This window comes from Rhinatrema bivittatum, chromosome 13 (assembly GCF_901001135.1).
Source record: "Rhinatrema bivittatum chromosome 13, aRhiBiv1.1, whole genome shotgun sequence".
NCBI lineage: Eukaryota > Metazoa > Chordata > Amphibia > Gymnophiona > Rhinatrematidae > Rhinatrema > Rhinatrema bivittatum.
The window spans coordinates 35,733,724-35,756,658 of record NC_042627.1 but is presented as its reverse complement, the minus strand read 5'-3'; the positions used below and the strand labels follow the sequence as shown (position 1 = coordinate 35,756,658).

Genomic DNA, 22,935 nt, shown 5'->3' with positions numbered 1-22,935 from the left:
GGGATTTGTATCTTAATGTATAAAGTACATTATCACCCAGCTCAATGTTCCTTCTAATTTTTGACAGGCCGCACGCATGTTATAAAATCCGGGGTCGGCGCATGCAAGGGGGTGCACACTTATGCACCTTGCGCGTGCCGAGCCCTAGGGGAGCCCTGATGGCTTTCCCCTGTTCCCTCTGAGGCCGCTCCGAAATCGGAGCGGCCTCAGAGGGAACTTTCCTTCCCCCCCACCTTCCCCTCCCTTCCCCTACCTAACCTGCACCCCCAGCCCTACCTAAAACCCCCCCTGACCTTTATTTTTCGAGTTGCACCTGCCTCCAGGCAGGTGTAGGTTGCGCACACCGGCCAAGTGCCAGTGTGCGATCCCTTGGCCTAGAGGCCCTACAAAGGCCTCTGGCCATGCTCCCGCCCCTCCCATGCCCCGCCCCTTTTTTCAAGCCCCAGGGCATATGCGCGTCCCGGCGCTTGCATGCGTCGCCAGACCTATGCAAAATAGGCTTGGCACACGTAACCCTCCTGCGCGCATAAATCCAGCTGGATTTACACACGTAGGACTTTTAAAATCTGCCCCACTATGTTTTGCTGTGTGCACATTGTTCACAACCTGTCAGATGAATTTTCAAAGCAGTTACACGCGTAAATGTAACATACTATTCTAGCAATTTTCAAAAGCCATTTACGCGCATAAATTGCACTTACATGAGTAAATCCTATGGAGAATTCAATGACATATTGCAGCAATTTTCAAAAGGCCACTTACATGGGTAAAGTACATTTACATGTGCAAAACCCAGTTTTACGCATGAAAATGCTTTTCAAAATCAGGGCCTGTTTGCACACACACATGTGCACAGCTTAGAGGGAACAGTGACCCATATACTGGAAATTTACAAACATTCCTTAGAATTGTAGACTTTTCATAGTTTTGTTGGAGTTTTGCCATTACTGTTTTCTGGCTCTATATTGGTTTCTCAAGCACTTAGAGGTCAGTTTTCAAAAAGCTGCTGATTAGTTATGGGGGTCATTTATCAAAGTGCTATATGGCATTTTCGCATGCGTTGAGCACCTTTAACGCATGCGAAAACACCTTTAACACATGCGAAAGCACCATAATGCATGATGCGATGCAAATCAGGGTTAGGGGCCACTTTGACATTCAGAGTGAGACATACGAATAGAACAGTGCTCTCTTGTGGAGACTGTATGATCTTTGGAGTGAGGAAACTTACCCAAAGATGAGATTTGTGCAGGGCCGGCGGAAGCACTAGGCGAACTAGGCGGTCGCCTAGGGCGCCAGCTTCCCGGGGGCGGCACTGCCCCGGTAAAATTAAGAGAGCTGCATTAAGCTGCCGCCCCCCCCCCCCGATAAAAATAAAAGAGCCGCTGCCGGCAGCCCACCCCAAAAGACCCATCTGACCTCCCCCAGCGGTTCGCGTGCTCCCGGTCCCTCCCGCTGCTCTTTCTTCCCTACTGCCGTTGCCGCCGGGCTATCAGCACGTTCAAGCCCAGCGGGAACGGCAGCGGTGCAAAAAAAAAAAAGCTGTGGCATCCGCGGCTGCCCTTTTCTTCCTCCCGCCCCCCCCCTGACCCGGAACAGGAAGTGATGCGCGGGAAGGAGAAAGACCGTGCCGCATGAAAAAAATAGCGGTGACAGCAGCATCGGCCCCCGAGCAATTGAAGCAGCCAGTAATCGGGAAAGGAGTCAGCAGCATGAACCTCCCGCGGCCGATGGGATTCTTCCTTTTTGGCCTGCGGGGGCTGGAGGAGGAGGCTATTGCAGCTACCATTTGTGCTGGGGGGGGGGGGGAGGAAGTGAGTGAGAGAGAGAGAGAGAAGCAGCCAGCCTGCCTGTGTGTGATTGAGAGAATGTGTGTGTGATTGAGAGCCTGTGTGTAAGTGAGAGAATGTATTTGATCGAGAGCATGTGTGTGTGATTGAGAGAAACTGGTCAGAGAGCTGATGTATGTGTATATGTGAGAGACAATGAAAGTGACTGCTCAAGGAGATGACTGATGTGTGAGAGTGTGAGACAGTCAGGGATGTGACTGATGTGTGTGTGTGTGTGTGTGTGTGAAAGAGAGAAAAAGCATGGAAGTGAGAACTCTGAGTATGTGAGAAGCATGGGAGTAAGAAGCCTGGTGTTGTGGGGGTGTATGTGAAAGAAAGCATTGGAGTGAGAAGCCTGATTATGTGAGAGAGAGCATGGGAGTGGGAAGCCTGTGTGTGTGTGCATGTATGAGAGAGAGACTGGTTGGTAAGGTGACGGTGTGACTGGTGTGTATGTGAATGTGAGAGAGAGAGAATGTGATTCAGGGAATGAGAAGCCTGTGCACCTGGAGAGCGAGCATGGAAATGAGAGAGAGACTGGTGTATGTGTGTGTGTGTGTGTGTAACAGAGAGAAAGTGATTATGGGAATGAGAAGCCTGTGCATGTGAAGAGTGAGCATGGGAGTGAGAAAGCTGGGAGTGTGTGAGATACAGCATGGGAGTGAGAATCCTGTATATCTGAAAGAGAACATGGGAGTGGGAAGCCTGTGTGTGTGTATGCATGAGAGAGATCAGGTGACTGGTGTGTGTGTTTGTGTATGTGTGTGAGAGAAAGAAAGTGATTATGGGAATGAGAAGCCTGTGCATGTGGAGAGAACAAGCATGAGAGTGAGAGACTGGTGAGTGTGTGTGAGAAAGAGAAAGTGATTATGAGAGTGAGAAGCCCATATATGTAAGTGGAACACGGGAGTGGGAAGCCTGTGTGTGTATGGCATGAGAGAAACTGTTCAGGAAGGTGACTGGTGTGTTTGTCAAAGACTGTTTGGGAGATGATTGGTGTGTGAGAGACAGAAACTGGTCATGGGGGCATGACTGATATGGGGTGTGTGTGAGAGTCATGGGCACTAAGGAAGAGGACCATGAGTATAGAGCTTAGCTTCTACTGCTGCTTCTGGTGTGTGCTACAGCCTGCATGGAAGAGGAGTAAGAGAGCTGCTGGAGGGGGTAAGTAAAGATGGCTTTTTAAGTTTATTTTTCTTGATTGACTGCCATTTTAATTATTTAATATTATGTGATGTGTCTGCTTTTTTTGTTTGAGCAACAAGTATAGCTTTGGTTTATGTTTATTTTATTTATTTATTTATAAAAGTTTCTATACCGTCGATAACACAAATCATCTCAATGGTTTACATGGCATAAAAATGTCAAATAAGTGTTCTGTTATAAATACAGACTTCGTTATTTTCATTAATGCACAATGTAAGTTAATTGTGTGTGGAGGCGGGGGGGGGGGGGGGGGCGGCATAGCTGACGTTTCGCCTAGGGCGCCTAATACCCTTGCACCGGCCCTGGATTTGTGCAATGTTCTCTCAACCTAGCTTGATGGACTCTCTACCTGGGTTCATTCAAACATCCACTCTTTGATATATGTCAAATTTTTTAGATTTCAGAAATGAACACATTTTATATCATAAAATCAAGAACTTATTTCCTTTGGTACTGATACATATTCCACTCCATTGACTTGTTTATGAAAATTAAACTATGACTTCAGTTTTGCTCTGGTATGGACACATTTTGCATGACTGAAGCTTATAATATCATAACATGAGTACTATGACCAGAAAGAATCCTTCATCCAAAAATGAGGACTTTTATTCTTCATAGGGGAAAAATATTATTAGGAGATCACGACAAATGGTCTACAAGCCTTTGCAGGCAAAACAGATGAAATCCCTAAATAAGTGGAATTAATTGTCCTCTTTGATTATAATACAGTTGATAAAAATTCTACTATTAAGCACTGGCACATTATAAAAGTGTTAATATACTTACATCCTCTGATTCAAAAACATGGCAAATCATCTTGTACTGTTTTTTTCCCTCTTGGGCACCAGGTGTAGTTTCAATACAGTCCTGGGATGCAGACCTTGGCATCCGTCGCCTTGCCATTAAAACAACAATATTACCAATGTCAGCAATATATGAGATTGTGCGCAAAGCATGGTCCATCATGGTCTCCTAAGGGAAACAAAACATGATCAAATAAATGGTACTTTGTGTGCATTGAGAACAACTCTCAAAGGGGATCCAGAAAATAAACTTATGTTTAGGCCAGAAGAGTAAATAACATGCACAGAAATGCCTATCTAAATATTCCACCACCCACAGATAAAGCAGATGCAAAATATGAGGGTACTTTTGTGTTCGTATACCTTGCTGGCAAATTTTTAAAGGGAAACTATCTGTGTTTCCCTTGGAAAACTGGCTATAAGATCCACAGATACAAAAGTACTTTGCAACTATGTGGGCTACTGAATATTGCCCAGTTATGTGTAATTCCATATAAACTTTTCCTTACACTATCATTCTTTTATAATAGTCCACTAATTAAACATAATTTGATTTGAATCTCATTTTCCCATGGCTGCAGCTTACATTTACTAAGTGACTAAAATTTGCTATGACAAAAATATTCAAGTATTAATGAAGTTATATGGCTTACAGGTATATTTTAATTCTTCAGCACATTATAGTGTAATGGCAAAATATCATTGTGAAGGAGTATACAGGAAAGACCCTTATAACACTTTTACCAGCTCCAGGAATCTGGCCCAGTCCACATTAAGGCACAACCCAGAAGGGAATCTGATCCCAGGGTGTTTTCCTTAGCAGCGGAAATAAGAAAGCAGGCCCAAGTGGGAACAGAGAGATCCCAAACAGGAGAAGCACGAAGAGAATACAGGACTGCTTATGTTTGATTATTACAAATTTTCTTTAAAAGGTCTTTTTCTGCTTTTGTAGTAAAAATAATAAAGGATTCTTTGTGAAGAACGCTGGAGTCCAGACTGCTCTGTACTCTGGCAAGCCAAGGGCCATCCCGTGGTATTACACATGGTGGGAACACATGGTGGGAGGAGTGGGATTTCTGGACTAAGCCCAGCATGGACTTGAAACCCTCACCTAAAGGAAAAAGGAAAATGTTTTCCCTAGGGGCTTGGCTGTAACAGTAGCCCAGAGGTTAAAAACAGTGGGCTAAGGGGGCTAACCTCACCCAGACATACAGGGATATGCACCCAGTTAGAGCGAGACAAGCTAGGTTTTTTTTCTCCTTTCTTGAGATAAGAGGAATTTTGTTTTGTGTTCCTAATATGGGCAACAGCTATCTATAGAGAGAAGTCTGTACTGCCCCAGCATGTTAAGCCAAAATGGAGATTATACTACAGACCCTCACAGACGGACAACAGCAACTACAGACAATGGTATAAAACCAGTATTCTCAGCAACAGGTGCCACTGTTTTCCTACTGCAGTTTTCAAATATGTTCGGAAAATGTCCTTCCATAATCTATGCAAATTTTATTTTTAACATGTACCATTTGACTAGCTTTGTGCAACTGCTATGCTGCCCTCCAAAGAATGGGCAGGGCAATTTTCGGAAGATATTTACCTGGATAAATAGTGATTTACTTGAGTGAATTTTCTGTCTGAAAAATTGCCTAGACTTTTCCTTGCTAAAAGTACATGAAGGGATCAACAATGCACATACTTTTAGCAGGGCAAAAAGTAGGTGAGTCCAGGGGAAATTTGGTTGGGGAAGGGAAAATACATGTAGATTACATTTTCAAAAGTAGGGGCAAATTTCAGTGAGTACTATTTCTAAGAGCAATTTTTAAAGGGAAGTGCATACTTTCCTTTTAAAAACTGGTACAAAGCTGAAGGTAAAGGTACTTGCAGAAATTGCATCAATGCAGGCAGTTTTGAAAATTGCCACTTGATTTCTTTTATTGAAGTCTTGATGATTGAAGCTACAGCTTACAAGTTAACTTATGCTAATTCATTTCCTTTGGGTGTGTTTTATTTCATTTGCCAATATTTGCAGCTGCCAAGTCCTTTTCTCTACTGAACTGTTTCATTTTAGATAACTGCGCTTTGTTTGAGTTTGTATTTGGTATTGATTCAGATCCTTGTGTCATTGATTACTACAGACCTCTGTCATTTCTATGTTGCATCAATGTACTACACTTTAAAGATGAACATTTAAATAATGAAGCCCAACGAAATGGGTATGTATACTATTTGCTGGATAATCACGGTGGCTGACTTCCATGCCCAAGTCTTTGATAAAGGAAACAATTTATGACTGCAAAGCCCATCTAGTCTTTTGCTTTCCTTTCTTGTTGTAGTACCGCAGAAACTATTCAGTCTCCCACTTTCTGTTGGCTTCCACCCATCCTCAGCTAAAGATCCTCTGTGCTTGTTCCATGCTTTCCTTGATTCCAATCAGGGCCAGTGGAAGCACTAGGCAGACACCGAGAGCGTCACAGTTTTGGGGAGCAGCAGTGGCAGGACTGGATCGTACTGACATTGATTGAAGCTCAAGCTCTGCTGTAGCAGTGAGAGCTGGGCAATGTGTACCCTGCCGCTTCCTTGACCTCCCTCAAGTCTGCTGCCTCTCTCCTGTGACTGAACGATCCAGCTTCACCTCTGGGTTTATAAGAGTGCTGAAACCGTTGGCTATGCTCCCAGGAGCTGGTAAAAAAAATGCTCATTGCTGTTTTCTTAGCACAGCCTAGGTTGAGGTGAGGGAAGAGAAGAAAAGGCATGCTCCTGGAACTGAGGTGGGGAAGAGAGGAAAAAGGAATGCTCTTGGGGCAGGACTGAAGTTTCACCCAAGAGCATCTAAAACCCTTGCACCAGCCCCGACTCCAATACTGGTTTTCCCTCCATGGTTTCAGTTGGGTGACTGTTCCATACTTCAACTGTTAGTAGCCAAGCACGAACAACAGATTTCATTATAGTGCAATAAAATAAAATATATGCAATACATGCAATATACAGAATACATATTAAATCATTAAATGTGCAACATATATTTAATTTCTTTGTATTACAGTGCAAGTAATGATACGTTAAAAAAAATTACCTTTGTAAAATGCACAAATGCCATTATGCTGAAAAACATTTAAAATGTTTAAAAGCCTCCACACAGTTTAAAATAAAGTACCATATGGGAAGGAATGCTGGATAGGTTTTATGCATTTTGCCAGAGTGATTGACCCGCTCCGCTTCACCAGTACCGGCTGCTGCTCGGAGTGACATTTGGCCACTCACATTTTCAAAACCTTGACCATTTTTTTTAAAGCGTGTATCAGTTACAAAACTGAAATTGCTTAAAAATGAGTAGCAAGGATGACAAATGGTTTAAGTCTGCGGTACGTCCAAAATTTAGAAAACCAGATATTAATATTATCAGCAGAGAAAAAGAAAAGAAACTTGAAAGAAAAAGTAAGCAGGTTGTTGTGTTTAATTACAAATCTGTTTGCATTGCTTAGATGAAGCTGTTCTTCAACTTAGACAGCCAAATTCTGCTTATGGATCATTAGGACTGAACTGAACTCTTCAAGAAGAAATAACTATGGAGTCCAATTATAGAGCCCATGTCACCTGGGCACTCACCACGAAAGTGTTAGTAGATGGTAAATCCCATTTTTATTCTTTCCAACATATGGAGTATTGTATATGAAAGTATGGAGTATAAGTATGTGAAAGGGATATGTGTCTGTCTGGGGGCAAAATAATTCTCTAAAGAAGCGCTGGAAAGTCACCAACAGCTAGATGCATGAAAATGCTATAAATATAGCAGAAATAGCGCCTGTGATTAAAAAAAAAAAAAAAAGATGGGTATGGTTAGGTTAATTTCCTGTCTACCACATCACACGGGCAATTTCCACAAATTTGTGATTCATCATTTTACACAGCACGTGTTGATTTATGCACGTGGCGCGCTATTTGGTTTATGTATATACCAGCTGCCTTTTGGGGGAGGGGAGATAGAGAGAGAGAGACATTCAACTCAGGGTGGGTTGGGGAGGGGTGTCACATACAGTCAGAGCAATTAACTGCACATTTGCAATCACTGAAGAATTTCTATCATTTGAATCAATGAAAGGTACAACAAGATGAGTTGATTTGTACAATGCAGTCTCTAGCTCATCTATTCAAATGATAGAAATTCTTCAGTGAATGCAAATGTGCAGTTAATTGCTCTGACTGTGTATGTGACACCCCTCTCCAACCCACCCTGAGTTGAATGTGCCCATCTACCATACTAGATATATAAAGAGTCCTACTCTCCCTATTAAAGTGCTCTCTCATGGATGTGATTGAGCACACAATAAAAACAGTCTTCCCCTTTACCACACAAAAAAAGGTGTAGTTATTTTTGACGTTAAATCCCATGTTACTGTGAATGCGGTACAAGACCCCAATTTGTATTAACTCCTCCCCACTTGCATAATACATTTATAACTTGCATTACGATATTTATTGCATGCAATAGACCCATTTAGCACACGTCTGGGGCCTAACGCATTTTGAGGAATGACCCTGCAAATTTGGTTCACTGGAAGAAAATGCCAATAACTCGGACAAGTTTGAAAATCTGAAACATTGGGTCAGTATTTTTGGAGAAGAAATCCTTCCCAAAAAAATCCCCATTGCTTTTCTATGAGAGGCAGTTAGAATCTGTGGAATGGTCACAGACTGATGCAGGATAGCAGCTTTCAAGCTACTTCCCCACCAAACTTCCCAATAAACACCTCTCCCCTCCCCTCCCCCCACCCACACCTATTAGAGGTGTGTAGCCAGATACTTTTTAAATTTTGTTTTTTTTTCTCATTTCTTTTTCTTTCATTATGTTGTAGTATGTAGCAAATTATTTTAGTGCTTGCTAAAACCCATTTAGTCCATCCTAAAAAAAAATTAGTGCACACTAATCAAAACAAAAAAACAGAAACAAAAGCACATCCCTAACATCCCCCCCAAACACACCCACACGTCTATGCATACAAACCACCCCACTGCATGTACATTCACCTCTCTCTCTCTCTCGGACACAAATTCCCCCAATATACAATCCACTCAAACACCTTCACACACACATGCATGCCCACACAGCAACCCCACTCCTTACATACAGAGACACCTGCTCTTTATCAGGGTTTATATTTCTGCATATGTGTATGTAGTCCACTCTTCCTTGCTTGCTTTTTAACTTGTTTACTGGGATACTGCTTCAGCCTGGCTCTCAGCCAAGCTGCTGGGAGGGGGGGGGGGGGTGCTTCTGAAATGGAGCACTCGCCAACACTCTGGAGAATCTACCTTCCTCTCATTGTCACCACAGTCCTACCTAAGGCCACACACACACACACACACACACACACACACACACACAAAGGCACTTCCAAAGCTGCACTCCCCCACTGTCCCCCTTACCCCATCATTGACACGTTGGGGCCTATAGGACACCTTACAAAGGAATGTTATAGGAGTCATTCTTGTGTGTTCCCTCTTTGCGTTCTTGTAATTCAGGTAACTCACTGGCTTACCCCTGATGGGTTGCTGATGCTACGTCCATGAACTCTTGGACCCAACCTTTCAGCAAGGCATTGTTCCAGTGCCAAGAAGTTAAGGAGACAGGCACGGCCACCTCCTCTCTTATTGTGATAGGTACAGAGATCTTAGAGGCCCCATTTAATGTCTTGATAGCAACATTTGACTTGTGCTACTGTCCTAGGGGTAAATCTGCAACTACTGACCTCTGATGGAATTTCTTTCCAAATGTGCTCCTTTGCTGCAAGGAATTTCTTTGCTGATGTTCTCGAGGACCAGCTCCTGAAGCACCACATCCATTGGCAGAGTCAGTGCCTCCACTGCTGTAGTTGGTGATGCAGCTTGATGCTCCTCCTCATTCTGCCACCTCTTCAATGTGCTCTGCCTTCTTACTAGACATAGGAGAAGTGCACGTTGAGGTCTCCCTGCCCCTCCCCTGTCTCATCTCATCTCTTCTCTTTCTCCCATCCCTTCCTTCCCTTGCTGTGATGTCCTGTCCTGCATTCTTCCACCCAATGTGTAATGAGCTTGTTCCATACTATGTAGGGTAGGTTCTGCACCCCCCTCTGGTCTGCTTTGGCTGACCTCTTGCCCCAACAATCCCTCCTTTCTTTCCACTGCACTGTTGTAGACCTTCTTCCGATAGCCTCCTCACTCTCTAACTTTTCTCATTTCCTCCCACACCCATGCACAGTCAATTGGTCTTGTCATGCTCCATTCTCTCTACAGAAAACACACAAATGGAAACATGCATTCACTCTCACACCCACAGACCTATAATAGTGAACAAACAATGAAAAGGTTTTATGCTAAAGGTGCGTAAGACACAATGAAAGCCACTCGGACCTTTTGTTTTCTAGTCCTTGACCTAGTTTTCTCCTTTTCTAGTCAGTACTGACAGCCATACCTAGGCTTCCTTTCATTTTTTGCATGTACGCTAGCTATGTAGCTTCCACATGCTCTTTAGCACTCAGGTGGAGAAAGCACGGAGACACTCTGAAGCCAATATTCAGCTGGATGCGTCTGGATAACTTTATTCAGATATCCAGCCTGAATCCAAGACAGCTTAATATCCCCATCTAAAGCTGTCTGGGTAATTTTAAGCTTGCCATTGGTTTCCGGACCCAGAGTTTACCTGGATGACTTTGTCCAGCCAGTGTTCCATATCAAAAGAAAAACTATGCCTGGGAAAAGCCTCCAGACAACAATTTGCTCAAACAAAATTTATCAAATGTGCTGGGGGCAGGGGTGGGAGGAAGCTGCTTAGGAGAAGGTATTTAAACTGTCTCCCTAAGTTCAAAAGTTAGCAGACTGATCTATGTTTTGGGGTTTACGTGCATGTTAATACAATAATACTCAGGTAATTTTTTGGCACATAGATGCTAAAATGTAATGCATAAGCTAGGAAGTGGCATTACAGCATGTACCTTTATTTTCAGCAACATACTTGATGATGATAAAACTCTTTTTAGCACACATTCTAATGCATAGACCCCCTTTAGGTCAGTTTGTTACTATAAGTTTCTGATATAATATTAATAGCTTTCTTTTAAATCACATCCAGTTAAAGGATATAACCTAAAGTAAAGTATTAACAACAGCAACCAAAAGAAAAAAGGATCAATGAACACCAGGAGTTCTTTATTGATCACAGAATGTAATAAAAGCCCAACTCAGGCCGAGTTTCGCTCATAGAGCTGCTTCAGGGGCTAGCAAGATAAACATATATAGAAACATGTAAATACAAATAAAGAACATATACATCATATGTACATAATTGAATCATATAAAATAATATGAAATAATATAAATTGAGGAAAAACAGATGTAAAATTTTTTTAAAAATGACAAACTTAATCACAAAAACATAGTCAAAATGAGCAAGTGTTAATCAACCGTGATCTATATTTATTTTTTTATTTATTTATTTAACAGTTTTATATACCGACATTCATCAATGATATCACATCGGTTCACAGCGTAACATGAAACTAGTGCCTGTGGCGGCGCTTTACATCGAACAAGTTTAACATAATACAATTAGAACATATTGAAACATAATAACTAGAGAGTAAGGAAAGGTAGGGGAAATAAAGCATTAAACTAAAATTAAAATAACATGATTACAAGAGGGTAAAAAGAGAAAAAAGGGGAGGAAAAGTGACAGAAGAATGAAATTAGATTAATAAATTAATGTAGGCAAAGATTGCAGGTATATACAAAATGTACAATTATAGGGAATAACATGAAATAACAATTGAGAAGGGAAGGGGTGAGGAGAGGGGGGGGGAGAAGAAGGGGTTGGAAGGGAGTAGGGTAACACAGAAGGGAGTGAGAGGAGGAATGGTGTATGCTTAGGGAGAAGCCAGTTCGAGAGGGGACTCACCCTCATTTAGTGAAATCTTTATAAATAATTAATATCTATGTGAGTAAAACCACAAGCAATAATATATGTTCACATATAAATTCATGCATAAAATAAAAAGGTGCTGTCAATTGAATTGGTGCAATTGAAATAAAAAGCTATAAAGATACCTATTCATTCTCTAGCAGATGACTTGTCTCCATATATCAGGTGGACATTTTTCATTGAGCTGAAAAAATGGCTTTGTTATCTCTATATGAAACAAAGTAGCATGTCATTTAAGCAGTTTTAACGATCTGTGGTTTTACTGAAAAGAGCAAAAGATCAAGCAGTAACCAACAGAACGAGTATGGCAGGCAGGACTTATACTAATCAACCAGATACTGTATACACTCGTCGGCTAGACATAGAAGATAAATGAAGAATTTGCTACCTTATAAAATGGAAGTGCATGTCCTTCTTATTAACATTCAGTATCGTGTAAGCAAACTTTTAACTTGAAAAATAAAAGATAATGCTGTGCTGTGCACCATGATTACTATTAAAACGCATTGACTGAACAGTTATATTAGAATTTTGCACACCCGGTCAGCCATACCTCAAGCATGGAAAAAATAGATTTATAATATAAAAACTTTATTATCTTGAAAAACAGGATGGCACATCTTTTAAAAGAAATATTTTAAAAGAATTATTTGAAAAAATGTTTTGACTGTGAGAAATCAGAAAGCCAGGTTGCGCTTTTGACAGTTGAATTGTGAGGCAACACCATCGTTATTAATACTATTCAATTGGAACAAATTATCAGCACTGTATCCCCTCTTTGGCCGGGTATAAAGTAAAATGAAAAATGAAAACTATTTTATGATACAGAGGATCATGCAAATGAAGCTATTTTAATGCAGAAAATCAGCTCATTTCTAACAAAATGTACAAAAGTAGAAAAATACAGCTATACTCAAGGGACATTACTAGAAAAGAATTTTTATACTAGCAATGACCATTATTTCAACAAGATTTTTAATTTGACTTACACCATACAAATGAAAAAACGCTTACACATTTAAACAGTTTAATGATCTGTGGTCTTACTGAAAAAAAGCAAAAGATCAAGCAGTAACCAACAGAACGAGTATGGCAGGACACACACTAATCAACCAGATTCTGTATCCACTTATCGACTAGACATGGAAAATATATAAGAGGTGCATGCCCTTCTTATTAGCAGTCGGTATCTGTGGGTAAACCTTTAAGTTGAAAAATAAAAGATAGTGCTGTGCACCATGATTACTATCAAACCGCATTGACTGAGCAATTATAATATTAGAATTTTGCACATCAAGTCAGTCATACCTCAAGCATATAAAAATATATAAAAAAATGTTTATAATAATTATTCTCTTGAGAAAACAGGATGGCACATCTTTTGAAAGGATGTTTTAATTAAAAAAAATTCTGATTGTAAGAGATCAGATAGCCAGGTGGCGCTATTAAACAGCTGGACTGTGTGGCAACACCATCGCTATTAATACTAATCAATTGGAATAAATTATCAACACTGTATCCCCTCTTTGGCTGGGTATGAAGTAAAATGAAAAATGAAAACTATTTTGTGATACCGAGGACCATGCAAATGAAGCTATTATAATACAAAGAATCAGCTCATTTCTAACAAAAACCTCATTAAAAATAGTTGAAAAATATAGTTATACTAAACATTTATCCTTGTGGGACATTACCAGAAAAGAATTTTTATACTAGTGATGAACAATTTCATCATGATTTTTAATTTGACTTACAATCGGGTGCTCTCTGGCAGATACACCATATAAATGAAAAATGCTTACCGACATAGCTTTGTCTGCATTGCACATCGGCTGATATCTGAGTATCAGTCGAGCATGAGTGAATCTAAACCACAAAAGTTAGCAGTTCTCTCGAACACAAAAACACCTTCAAGTCTGTCAGCGTTTCCACCGGAAATGCAGGGCTGCGCATCCTTCCATCAGCTTATAGCTTCTTTTTCGCCCCATTTTCATAAAGATTGTAAAAATGTAATACCAATGTAAATTAAAACAAATATAAAAATATAGAAAAAATAGAAAAATATAATCGATTATAGCACCAGTTTAAAATAAAATAAATATGTGAACATATATATAGACACATCAACGGAGGTCATGAATATGGAAAAGGTCGTGATTGTGCTCAGCTTAAAAAATATTAAAACAGTAAAAGCACAACCAATTAAGATAAAAAAAAGATAAATAAACAATTCCAAAAGGTACAATAAAAACATGAAGCATGGGTAAAACCAAACTAGAAGGCCATTAAAACACCAGATGAAATAAAACAGGGACATAAAAACAGAATCATAAAAAGACAGAAAAATCAATTTCATTATTCAAACCATTTGGTGACATAGTATTAAAATAAAAAATGTATTGTTATTCTATTCTTAATAAATTCTGATCAAAATTACCTCCTCTCCAATTAATGTTTAATTTTTTAATAGCACAAAATCTATATTCATCAAATTGATGTCCTGTTTCAATACTATATGCCACTAGAGGTTTACCATCTATCTTTCTGTTTATTGCACTCTTATGTTCTATTATACATTTGTAAAGCGGTCTAATAGTCTTACCAATGTACATCTTTTTACATGGACAAATAGCCACATATATTACTCCATCACTTTTGCAGTTGGTGAAACATTTCAAAATATATTCTTTATCTGTTGTGCCTATTTTAATGCTTGTGGTTTTTAAGTTGACATTACACACACTACATCTTCCACACGGTCTGTGGCCTGCTGGTTCTTTCGGTCTAGCAACAGGAAGGTGACAAAATGTCCTTCAGATTTTTGTCACGCTTATTTGCTATCATTACTTCTTTGTCTTTAAAAGCTGGTAAAATCTGTAAGATATGCCAATGCTTTTTTAAAATTTTGCTAATATTGTTGGTCATGCATGTGAATGTAATCGGGCAGACTATTTTTGTTTTTTTTATTATTTGTTGATTTTTTTGAAGTTAAAAGTGTCAAACGATTGCAACTACCTGCCCGATGAAAACCATCATTAACACAGGCTTCGGGATATCCCCATGCGATAAACCTTTGTTTCATTTCAACAGATCTAGCAAAGAAAGTGTCATCTTTAGTGCAAAGTCTCTTGAGTCTTAAAAACTGTGTTGAAGGCAAAGAAATTATTGTACAAAGCAATTGTAGCAATATCAATAATGAATTGGGTAGGTATTCTTTTATGTAGTTTCCTATTGATCAATTGATCTTCAATGATATTTAATGCTCTTTCTAATGGGATATTGGTGTATAGTGATTCAACGTCTAATGTTACCAGAAAAATGTTATTACTGAACTTGGGTAATGCATGAAACATGGTAATTATGTGTGAGGAGTCCCTTACATATGATGGTATAAGTGGTACAGCTGGTTTTAGAAATAGATCAATTAGGGCCTCATTTTCTAAAGTATCACAGGCCTGTGATACTTTAGGTAATGAGGGGTGGGGGGTCGAAATGGGGGGCGGTCCTGTGCTAGCCAGCAGCAAACTCACCGCCGCGGTGCGATCGCTGCCGATTTTGCACCCAATAGCGCCACCATAGAAGGTGTAGCTATTGGGCGCAAAATAGGATGCAAAAAGGCATCTTCACGGATTCGGCCCCAGTGATGCCCCGACTCCTCCTCTTCCTGGGCCGACTCCACCCCCATCTTGGTATCGCACGTGATAAGGGACTTTTCACATGCGAAACGTCCCTTTTCACGTGCGATCTGTCTGGTAAATGTTGGGAATCAGGAGGTGGATCCTTGGTCCGACCAGCGGAGAGGGACGGACGTGAATCTCCGCTTGATGGCGTAGGTCGGTGAGTGGTATCGCCGCTGCGGGAGAATGGCTCTTCACCCTGGAGATCCGTTACCCCTCCAGGAGGGTCCTGTGGAGGCCCGGACTGCTGGGACTTAGGTGGCTTCATCCTGGAAGTCCGCGGTCCCCCCAGGAGGAGCCTGTAGGGACCCGGACTGCTGGAACTTAGGAGAGCCTGTAGGGACCCAGACTGCTGGAACTTAGGAGAGCGGCAGGAGGCGTAGACGAGTAGACAGACCAGGTTCAAGGCAGGCGGCTGAAGGCGTAGATGAGTAAACAGACCAGGTTTGAGGCAGGCGGGCAACAGGAACAGGCGAGCAGGATCTGGCAGGCAGGCGAGCAGGAACAGGCGGGCAGGATCGGGCAGGCAGGCAACAGGAACAAGCGAGCAGGATCAGGCAGGCAGGCAAGCAGGAGCAGACGGGCAGGATCAGGCAGGCAGACAAGCAGGAACAAGCAGGAGTCGACCACGTTGCAAGGCAAAGTTCCGGGTTTCATCGCGGGGGGCCGGCAAGGCTTTCGCACTGGAGGCCCCTTAAAAGGATGCCCTCCACGCGTGTGCGAGCCTAAGGGGCGGGGTCAGCAGTGTTCAGTGGCGTCTCCCTCATGGAGACACCGCGATGCAGGCCCGAATGGGCCCAGCGGATCCGGCGGCTCAGGTGGCGTCCAGCGGGGTAGAGAAGGTAAGGGTCCGGTCGCGAGGCGCGCGATCGGAACCGCAACAGTAAATGACCCCCTAAATTTGGAAATGGGTTCCAAAAGGGAACTATTCCCTGATATTTTTGGTCTACCCGGGGGATCGGTAAGGGATTTATGTATTTTGGGTAGCACATAGATAGTGGGCATCACTGGTTGCTCCACTGTAAGATAACTTAATTCCTTTTTATCATTGCTGAGTGATTTAATAGCAAGTTTCTCATTCATAGTCAAATTATTCTTAAACTTGACTTTGTTCTCCTTAGCTTCTATATCTTTGAGTACGAGTGCTTCATAGGTGTGTATGACAGGATTGATTGGCACGTTTGGTATCCATTTACTATTGGGTTTAATGATTGAAATATCTTGTGTGTTCCATGTGCTGTTAGAAAAAGTATCCATAATTTTTAACTTCCTTGTGAATTTGAATAATTCAACACGTGTGTTAAAAATATTGTATGCAGGTATAGGGACAAATGACAACCCTTTATTGAGGACAGAGAGCTCATCTACATTTAGAACTTTACTGGAAATATTGATTACTCTATTAGAGTGATCTTTACTAGATTCTAGTATGGGTGGTAAAACCCTCTGCCTCTCCCTCTTCCTCTGCCTCTGTTTGGCTGATCCCATTTTTTTCTTGTACTTAAAGATATAGAAGCTAAGGAGAACAAAGTCAAGTTTAAGAATAATTTGACTACGAATGAGAAACTTGCTATTAAATCACTCAGCAAGGATAAAAATATAATCATAAAATCTGATAGACAAAAATATATTCAGGAGATCGAGCAGCAACTTTCAGATAACAAATTTTATAGCAAGTCTTCTGTAGACCCGACAATAAAAGTTAAGGAATCAATTGATAATTTACTCTCAATAGCTAGTGCTTCTGGATATTTGACCAAGAAGGAATTAAGTTATCTTACAGTGGAGCATCCAGTGATGCCCACTATCTATGTGCTACCCAAAATACATAAATTCCTTACCGATCCCGCGGGTAGACCAATAATATCAGGGAATAGTTCCCTTTTGGAACCCATTTCCAAATTTAGGGGGTCATTTACCAGACGGATCGCACGCGATAAGGGACATTTCGCACGCGAAAAGTCCCTTATCGCATGCAATACCAAGATGGGGGCCGAGTCAGCTCCGGAAGAGAAGGAGTCGGGGCATCACCGGGGCCGACTCCGTGAAGATGCCGTGGACGATAAAAAGGTAAGGGCCTTTCCGCGTCCTATTTCGTGCCCAAAAGCTACACCTTGTATGGTGGCGCTATTGGGTGCGAAACTGGCAGCGATCACACTGCGGCAGTGCAATCGCTGCCGGCTAGTGCAGGACCACCCACCATTTCGGCCCCCGCCACTCATTACCTAAAGTATCGCAGGCCTGCGATACTTTAGAAAATGAGGCCCTAATTGATCTATTTCTAAAACCAGCTGTACCACTTATACCATCATATGTACGGGATTCCTCACACATAATTACCATGTTATATGCATTACCCAAGTTCAGTAATAACATTTTTCTGGTAACATTAGACGTTGAATCACTATACACCAATATCCCATTAGAAGGAGCATTAAATATCATTGAAGATCAATTGATCAATAGGAAACTACATAAAAGAATACCTACCCAATTCATTATTGATATTGCTACAATTGCTTTGTACAATAATTTCTTTGCCTTCAACAAACATTACTATATACAAACGAAAGGGGTTGCCATGGGTTCCTCTATGGCACCATCAATTGCAAATGTGTATATGGCTAAATTTGAGGAAATGTATTTGAACAATCACAAGTTTCAAGATCATATAATAATTTGGAAAAGGTATATAGATGACGTGTTCATGGTATGGGCAGGTGATGAAGAACAATTGTTTGCATTCAAGGATTGGCTGAACAATTTAGATAAAAATCTGAAATTCAATATGGCCCATAGTTCAAGTAGTATTTCCATTTTTAGATATTTTAATTACACACACTGAAGAAGGATTTTTAACAGACATTTTTAGGAAACCTACAGATATGAATAAATTGTTAAGGTTTGACAGTTGCTACAGTAGGCCGCTGGTTAAAAATTTGCCCTACACACAGTTTTTAAGACAAGAGACTTTGCACTAAAGATGACACTTTCTTTGCTAGATCTGTTGAAATGAAACAAAGGTTTATCGCACGGGGATATCCCGAAGCCTGTGTTAATGATGGTTTTCATCGGGCAGGTAGTTGCAATCGTTTGACACTTTTAACTTCAAAAAAATTAACAAATAATAAAAAAACAAAAATAGTCTGCCCGATTACATTCACATACATGACCGATATTAGCAAAATTTAAAAAAAGCATTGGCATATCTTATGTTATTAAAGTGGACCCTTGTCTCGAGGTAGATGACTACCGTCGAAGGGCGAGGCCTCTTGGACTGTAGTGACTTGCTAGAAGTCTTCACCCTGGAAGCATGCGACCCCCCCAGGAGGAGCCTGTAGGGGTCCGGCCGCTGGGACTTAGGCGACTCCTCTGAAGACTGTAGAAGGTCTGGATGCAGGCGCCTCCTGCAGGTCATGGGTTCCAGATGGCTGGCGCCTCCAGCAGGTCAAGACAGTCTGAGGACGGAGTCGAAGAAAAGTCCAAAACTGGTCCGAGAATCAATATACCAGCGGGGTCCGAGTCCAGGCCAGGATCAAGGTAGGAGAAAGGTCCAGAGCTGTACCGGGGTCAAGCCGGGAGCAGGGTCCAACGCCATACCGGGGTCAAGCCAGGAGAAGACACGTCCACCAGTCCAGAGGTCAGAAGCCAAGAATCAATCCACGGAGCAGGGGAGAAGAGCGGGACGAAGAACCAAGAACCAGGAGCCAGGAACACACTCAGGCAGGAACCTCAATACCAAGGCAAGGACTCAATGCTCAGCCCTTGCCTTGGTATTGAGGCAAGGGCTCCGCAGCAATCTGGCTCCTCCTCCTCTGCCCTAAGGGGCAGAGGAGGAGGAGCCAGATTGCTGCGGAGCCACACTGCCGACACAGCGATGGCAACAGCCATGAGGGAGAGAAGAAGAAGGGCTGCCTGCGCCTGCAGGCACCCTCAACCATACCGGCAATCCGGGTGAGTTTTAGTTTACTGCGGCCGTCGGCCTTGCTTCAGTCGCGGCCGACCGCTGCCAGCAGCCATGACACCTGGTCCCGGTTGCGGCCTGCCGCGGCCAACGCTGCTAACATCTTACAGATTTTACCAGCTTTTAAAGACAAAGAAGTAATGATAGCAAATAAGCGTGACAAAAATCTGAAGGACATTTTGTCACCTTCCTCACTACCTATTGCTAGACCGAAAGATATAAGACCAGCAGGCCACAGACCATGTGGAAGATGTAGTGTGTGTAATGTCAACTTAAAAACCACAAGCATTAAAATAGGCACAACAGGTAAAGAATATGTTCTGAAATGTTTCACCAACTGCATAAGTGATGGAGTAATATATGTGGCTATTTGTCCATGTAAAAAGATTGGTAAGACCATTAGATCACTTCACAAATGTATAATAGAACATAAGAGTGCGATAAACAGAAAGATAGATGGCAAACCTCTAGTGGCACATAGTATTGAAGCAGGATATCAATTTGACGAATATAGATTTTGTGCTATTATTGGAGAGGAGGTAATTTTGATCAGAATTTATTAAGAATAGAACGCAATACATTTTTGATTTTAATACTATGTCACCAAATGGTTTGAATAATGAAACTGATTTTTCTGTATTTTTATGATTCTGTTTTTATGTCCCTGTTTTATTTCATCTGGTGTTTTAATGGCCTTCTAGTTTGGTTTTACCCATGCTTCATGTTTTTATTGTACCTTTTTGAATTGTTTATTTATCTTTTTTTTATCTTAATTGGTTGTGCTTTTACTGTTTTAATATTTTTTAAGCTGAGCACAATCACAACCTTTTCCATATTCATGACCTCCGTTGATGTGTCTATACATATGTTCACATATTTATTTTATTTTAAACTGGTGCTATAATCGATTATATTTTTATATTTTTCTATATTTTTATATTTGTTTTAATTTACATTGGTATTACATTTTTACAATCTTTATGAAAATGGCGTGATAATGAAGCTATAAGCTGATGGGAGGATGCACAGCCCTGCATTTCCGGTGGAAACGCTGACAGACTTGAAGGTGTTTTTGTGTTCGAGAGAACCGCTAACTTTTGTGGTTTAGATTCACTCATGCTCAACTGATACTCAGATATCAGCCGATGTGTAACGCAGACAAAGCTGTGTCAGTAACCGTTTTTCATTTATATGGTGTACCTGTCAGAGAACACCCGATTGTAAGTCAAATTAAAAATCATGATGAAATTGTTCATCACTAGTATAAAAAATTTTAAAAAATAGAACATTTCTAAAAAAGAAGAACCTAGACCCCAAAGACCTGAACAGCTACCGTCCAATCTCAAACCTTCCTCTACTTGCCAAGTTGACCGAGAAAGCTGCTCTGTCTCAACTAAATGAACACCTAGAAAACAACAAAATTCTACATGATACACAACACGGGTTTAGAAAAAACCGCAGCACAGAAACACTTGTCAACCTCTCGAATGAAATTTTAAGAGGACTCAACAACAAAATAAACCATCTTCTAATACTTCTCGACCTATCTGCGGCTTTTGATACCGTCGACCACAAAAGCCTATCAAGTCTTTCTAACATCGGCCTCACAGGAAGTACCCTCAACTGGTTCTCCTCTTACCTACAGAACAGATTCTTCAAGGTCTCCATGAACAACAAATCATCTAACCCCTTTCCTCTCGAAACCGGCGTACCGCAAGGGTCCACCCTATCTGCAACCCTCTTCAACATATATCTTCTCCCACTATGCCACCTCATCTCAAGCCTCGGAATTTCTTACTATATATACGCTGATGACATCCAGTTCATCATCCCAATCTACAACACACTAGAAGAGGCGCTCTCCACAGCAGCAAACCACCTAACCTCAATTAGCAACATGCTAAACAAACTGAAACTATGCCTCAACATGACTAAAATGGAATGCATCCTCATAGGAAGAAATCTCATAGAACTAACCATCAATACACACTCCCTAATAATCGACGACATTAACATCCCGATAAAAAATGGTACAAAGAACCTCGGCATATGGATTGACAAAGATCTCAACCTAAAAAAGACCATCGCAACCAAAACCAAAGAAGGATTCTATAAACTGCACGTCCTGAAAAATATAAAGCCACTTCTCCAACATCAGGAATTCCGCACAGTTCTCCAATCACTAATTTTCAACAGCATTGACTACTGCAACTCACTTTTATTAGGTCTTCCCAAATCTACACACTAAAACCTCTCCAGCTACTACAAAATGCCACAGCCAGAGTCCTAACAAGCAAAAAAAAATCAGAACACATCACCACTGTGCTAAAAAGTCTTCACTGGCTCCCAATCAAACAAAGAATCGAATTCAAGACCTTATAAGTGCACAACGCCTTATACAAAACGGAGAACACCACACTCAGCAACATGATCCATCAACACAAACCTCGTCGTCACACCAGAACTGCAAGCAAACAATTTCTCGACATACCATCACTTCCAACAGCGAAGCTCACGAGTACGAGAAACAGAGCCTTCTCAATTGCAGGCCCAAACTTATGGAACACCCTACCTCAATACCTAAGATCGATAATCGACTGCAAATCCTTCAAAAAAGAACTGAAAACCTGGTTATTTAGCCAAACTTTCAGAGATGGCGTGGGCTAAATGTCATAACCCCTCCACCAGCACTTCCCTTACAAGATGAACTCAATAAGCTACGCTAGAGTCTTGTCTCTTTCTCTTTGTTTTTTATTGTGAACCCATTTCCCAGTTCTTTCGATGCTGTGCAAAGTTTCAGTTAAACACGCCGTGACCCTGTTCAAATGTTTAAGTTTTATTCTATGATTCTATGTTACCAGTTTGATGTATTCTCTGCCACTCTATTTTCCGTGTCCTGGTTCGATGTAACAAGTTGTTCTACTGTAAACCGGGGTGAAGGCTAACTGCTAAACCTCGGTATATAAAAGCACCAAAATAAATAAATAAATAAATAAATTATTTTCTGGTAATGTCCCACAAGGATAAATGTTTAGTATAGCTATATTTTTCAACTATTTTTAATGATGTTTTTGTTAGAAACGAGCTGATTTTTTGTATTATAATAGCTTCATTTGCATGGTCCTCGGTATCACAAAATAGATTTCATTTTTCATTTTACTTCATACCCAGCCAAAGAGGGGATACAGTGTTGATAATTTATTCCAATTGATTAGTATTAATAGCGATGGTGTTGCCACACAGTCCAGCTGTTTAATAGCGCCACCTGGCTATCTGATCTCTTACAATCAGAATTTTTTAATTAAAACATCCTTTCAAAAGATGTGTCATCCTGTTTTCTCAAGAGAATAATTATAAAAAATTTTTAATATATTTTTTATATGCTTGAGGTATGACCGACTGGATGTGCAAAATTCTAATATTATAATTGCTCAGTCAATGCGTTTTGACATTAATCATGGTGCACAGCACAGCACTATCTTTTATTTATTTTTCAACTTAA

General features: G+C 41.0%; 1 protein-coding gene across 3 annotated transcripts in view; it reads right to left on the bottom strand.

The window, feature by feature from the left end:
• APBA2 (amyloid beta precursor protein binding family A member 2) overlaps window positions 1-22,935 on the bottom strand; it is a 422,528-nt gene that overhangs the window by 59,384 nt on the left and 340,209 nt on the right. For all 3 annotated transcript variants that reach the window (XM_029575805.1, XM_029575804.1, XM_029575806.1), the window contains one exon: window positions 3,825-4,010. In XM_029575805.1, coding sequence (XP_029431665.1) covers window positions 3,825-4,010 — 186 coding nt within the window. The remainder of the gene's footprint in view (window positions 1-3,824; window positions 4,011-22,935) is intronic.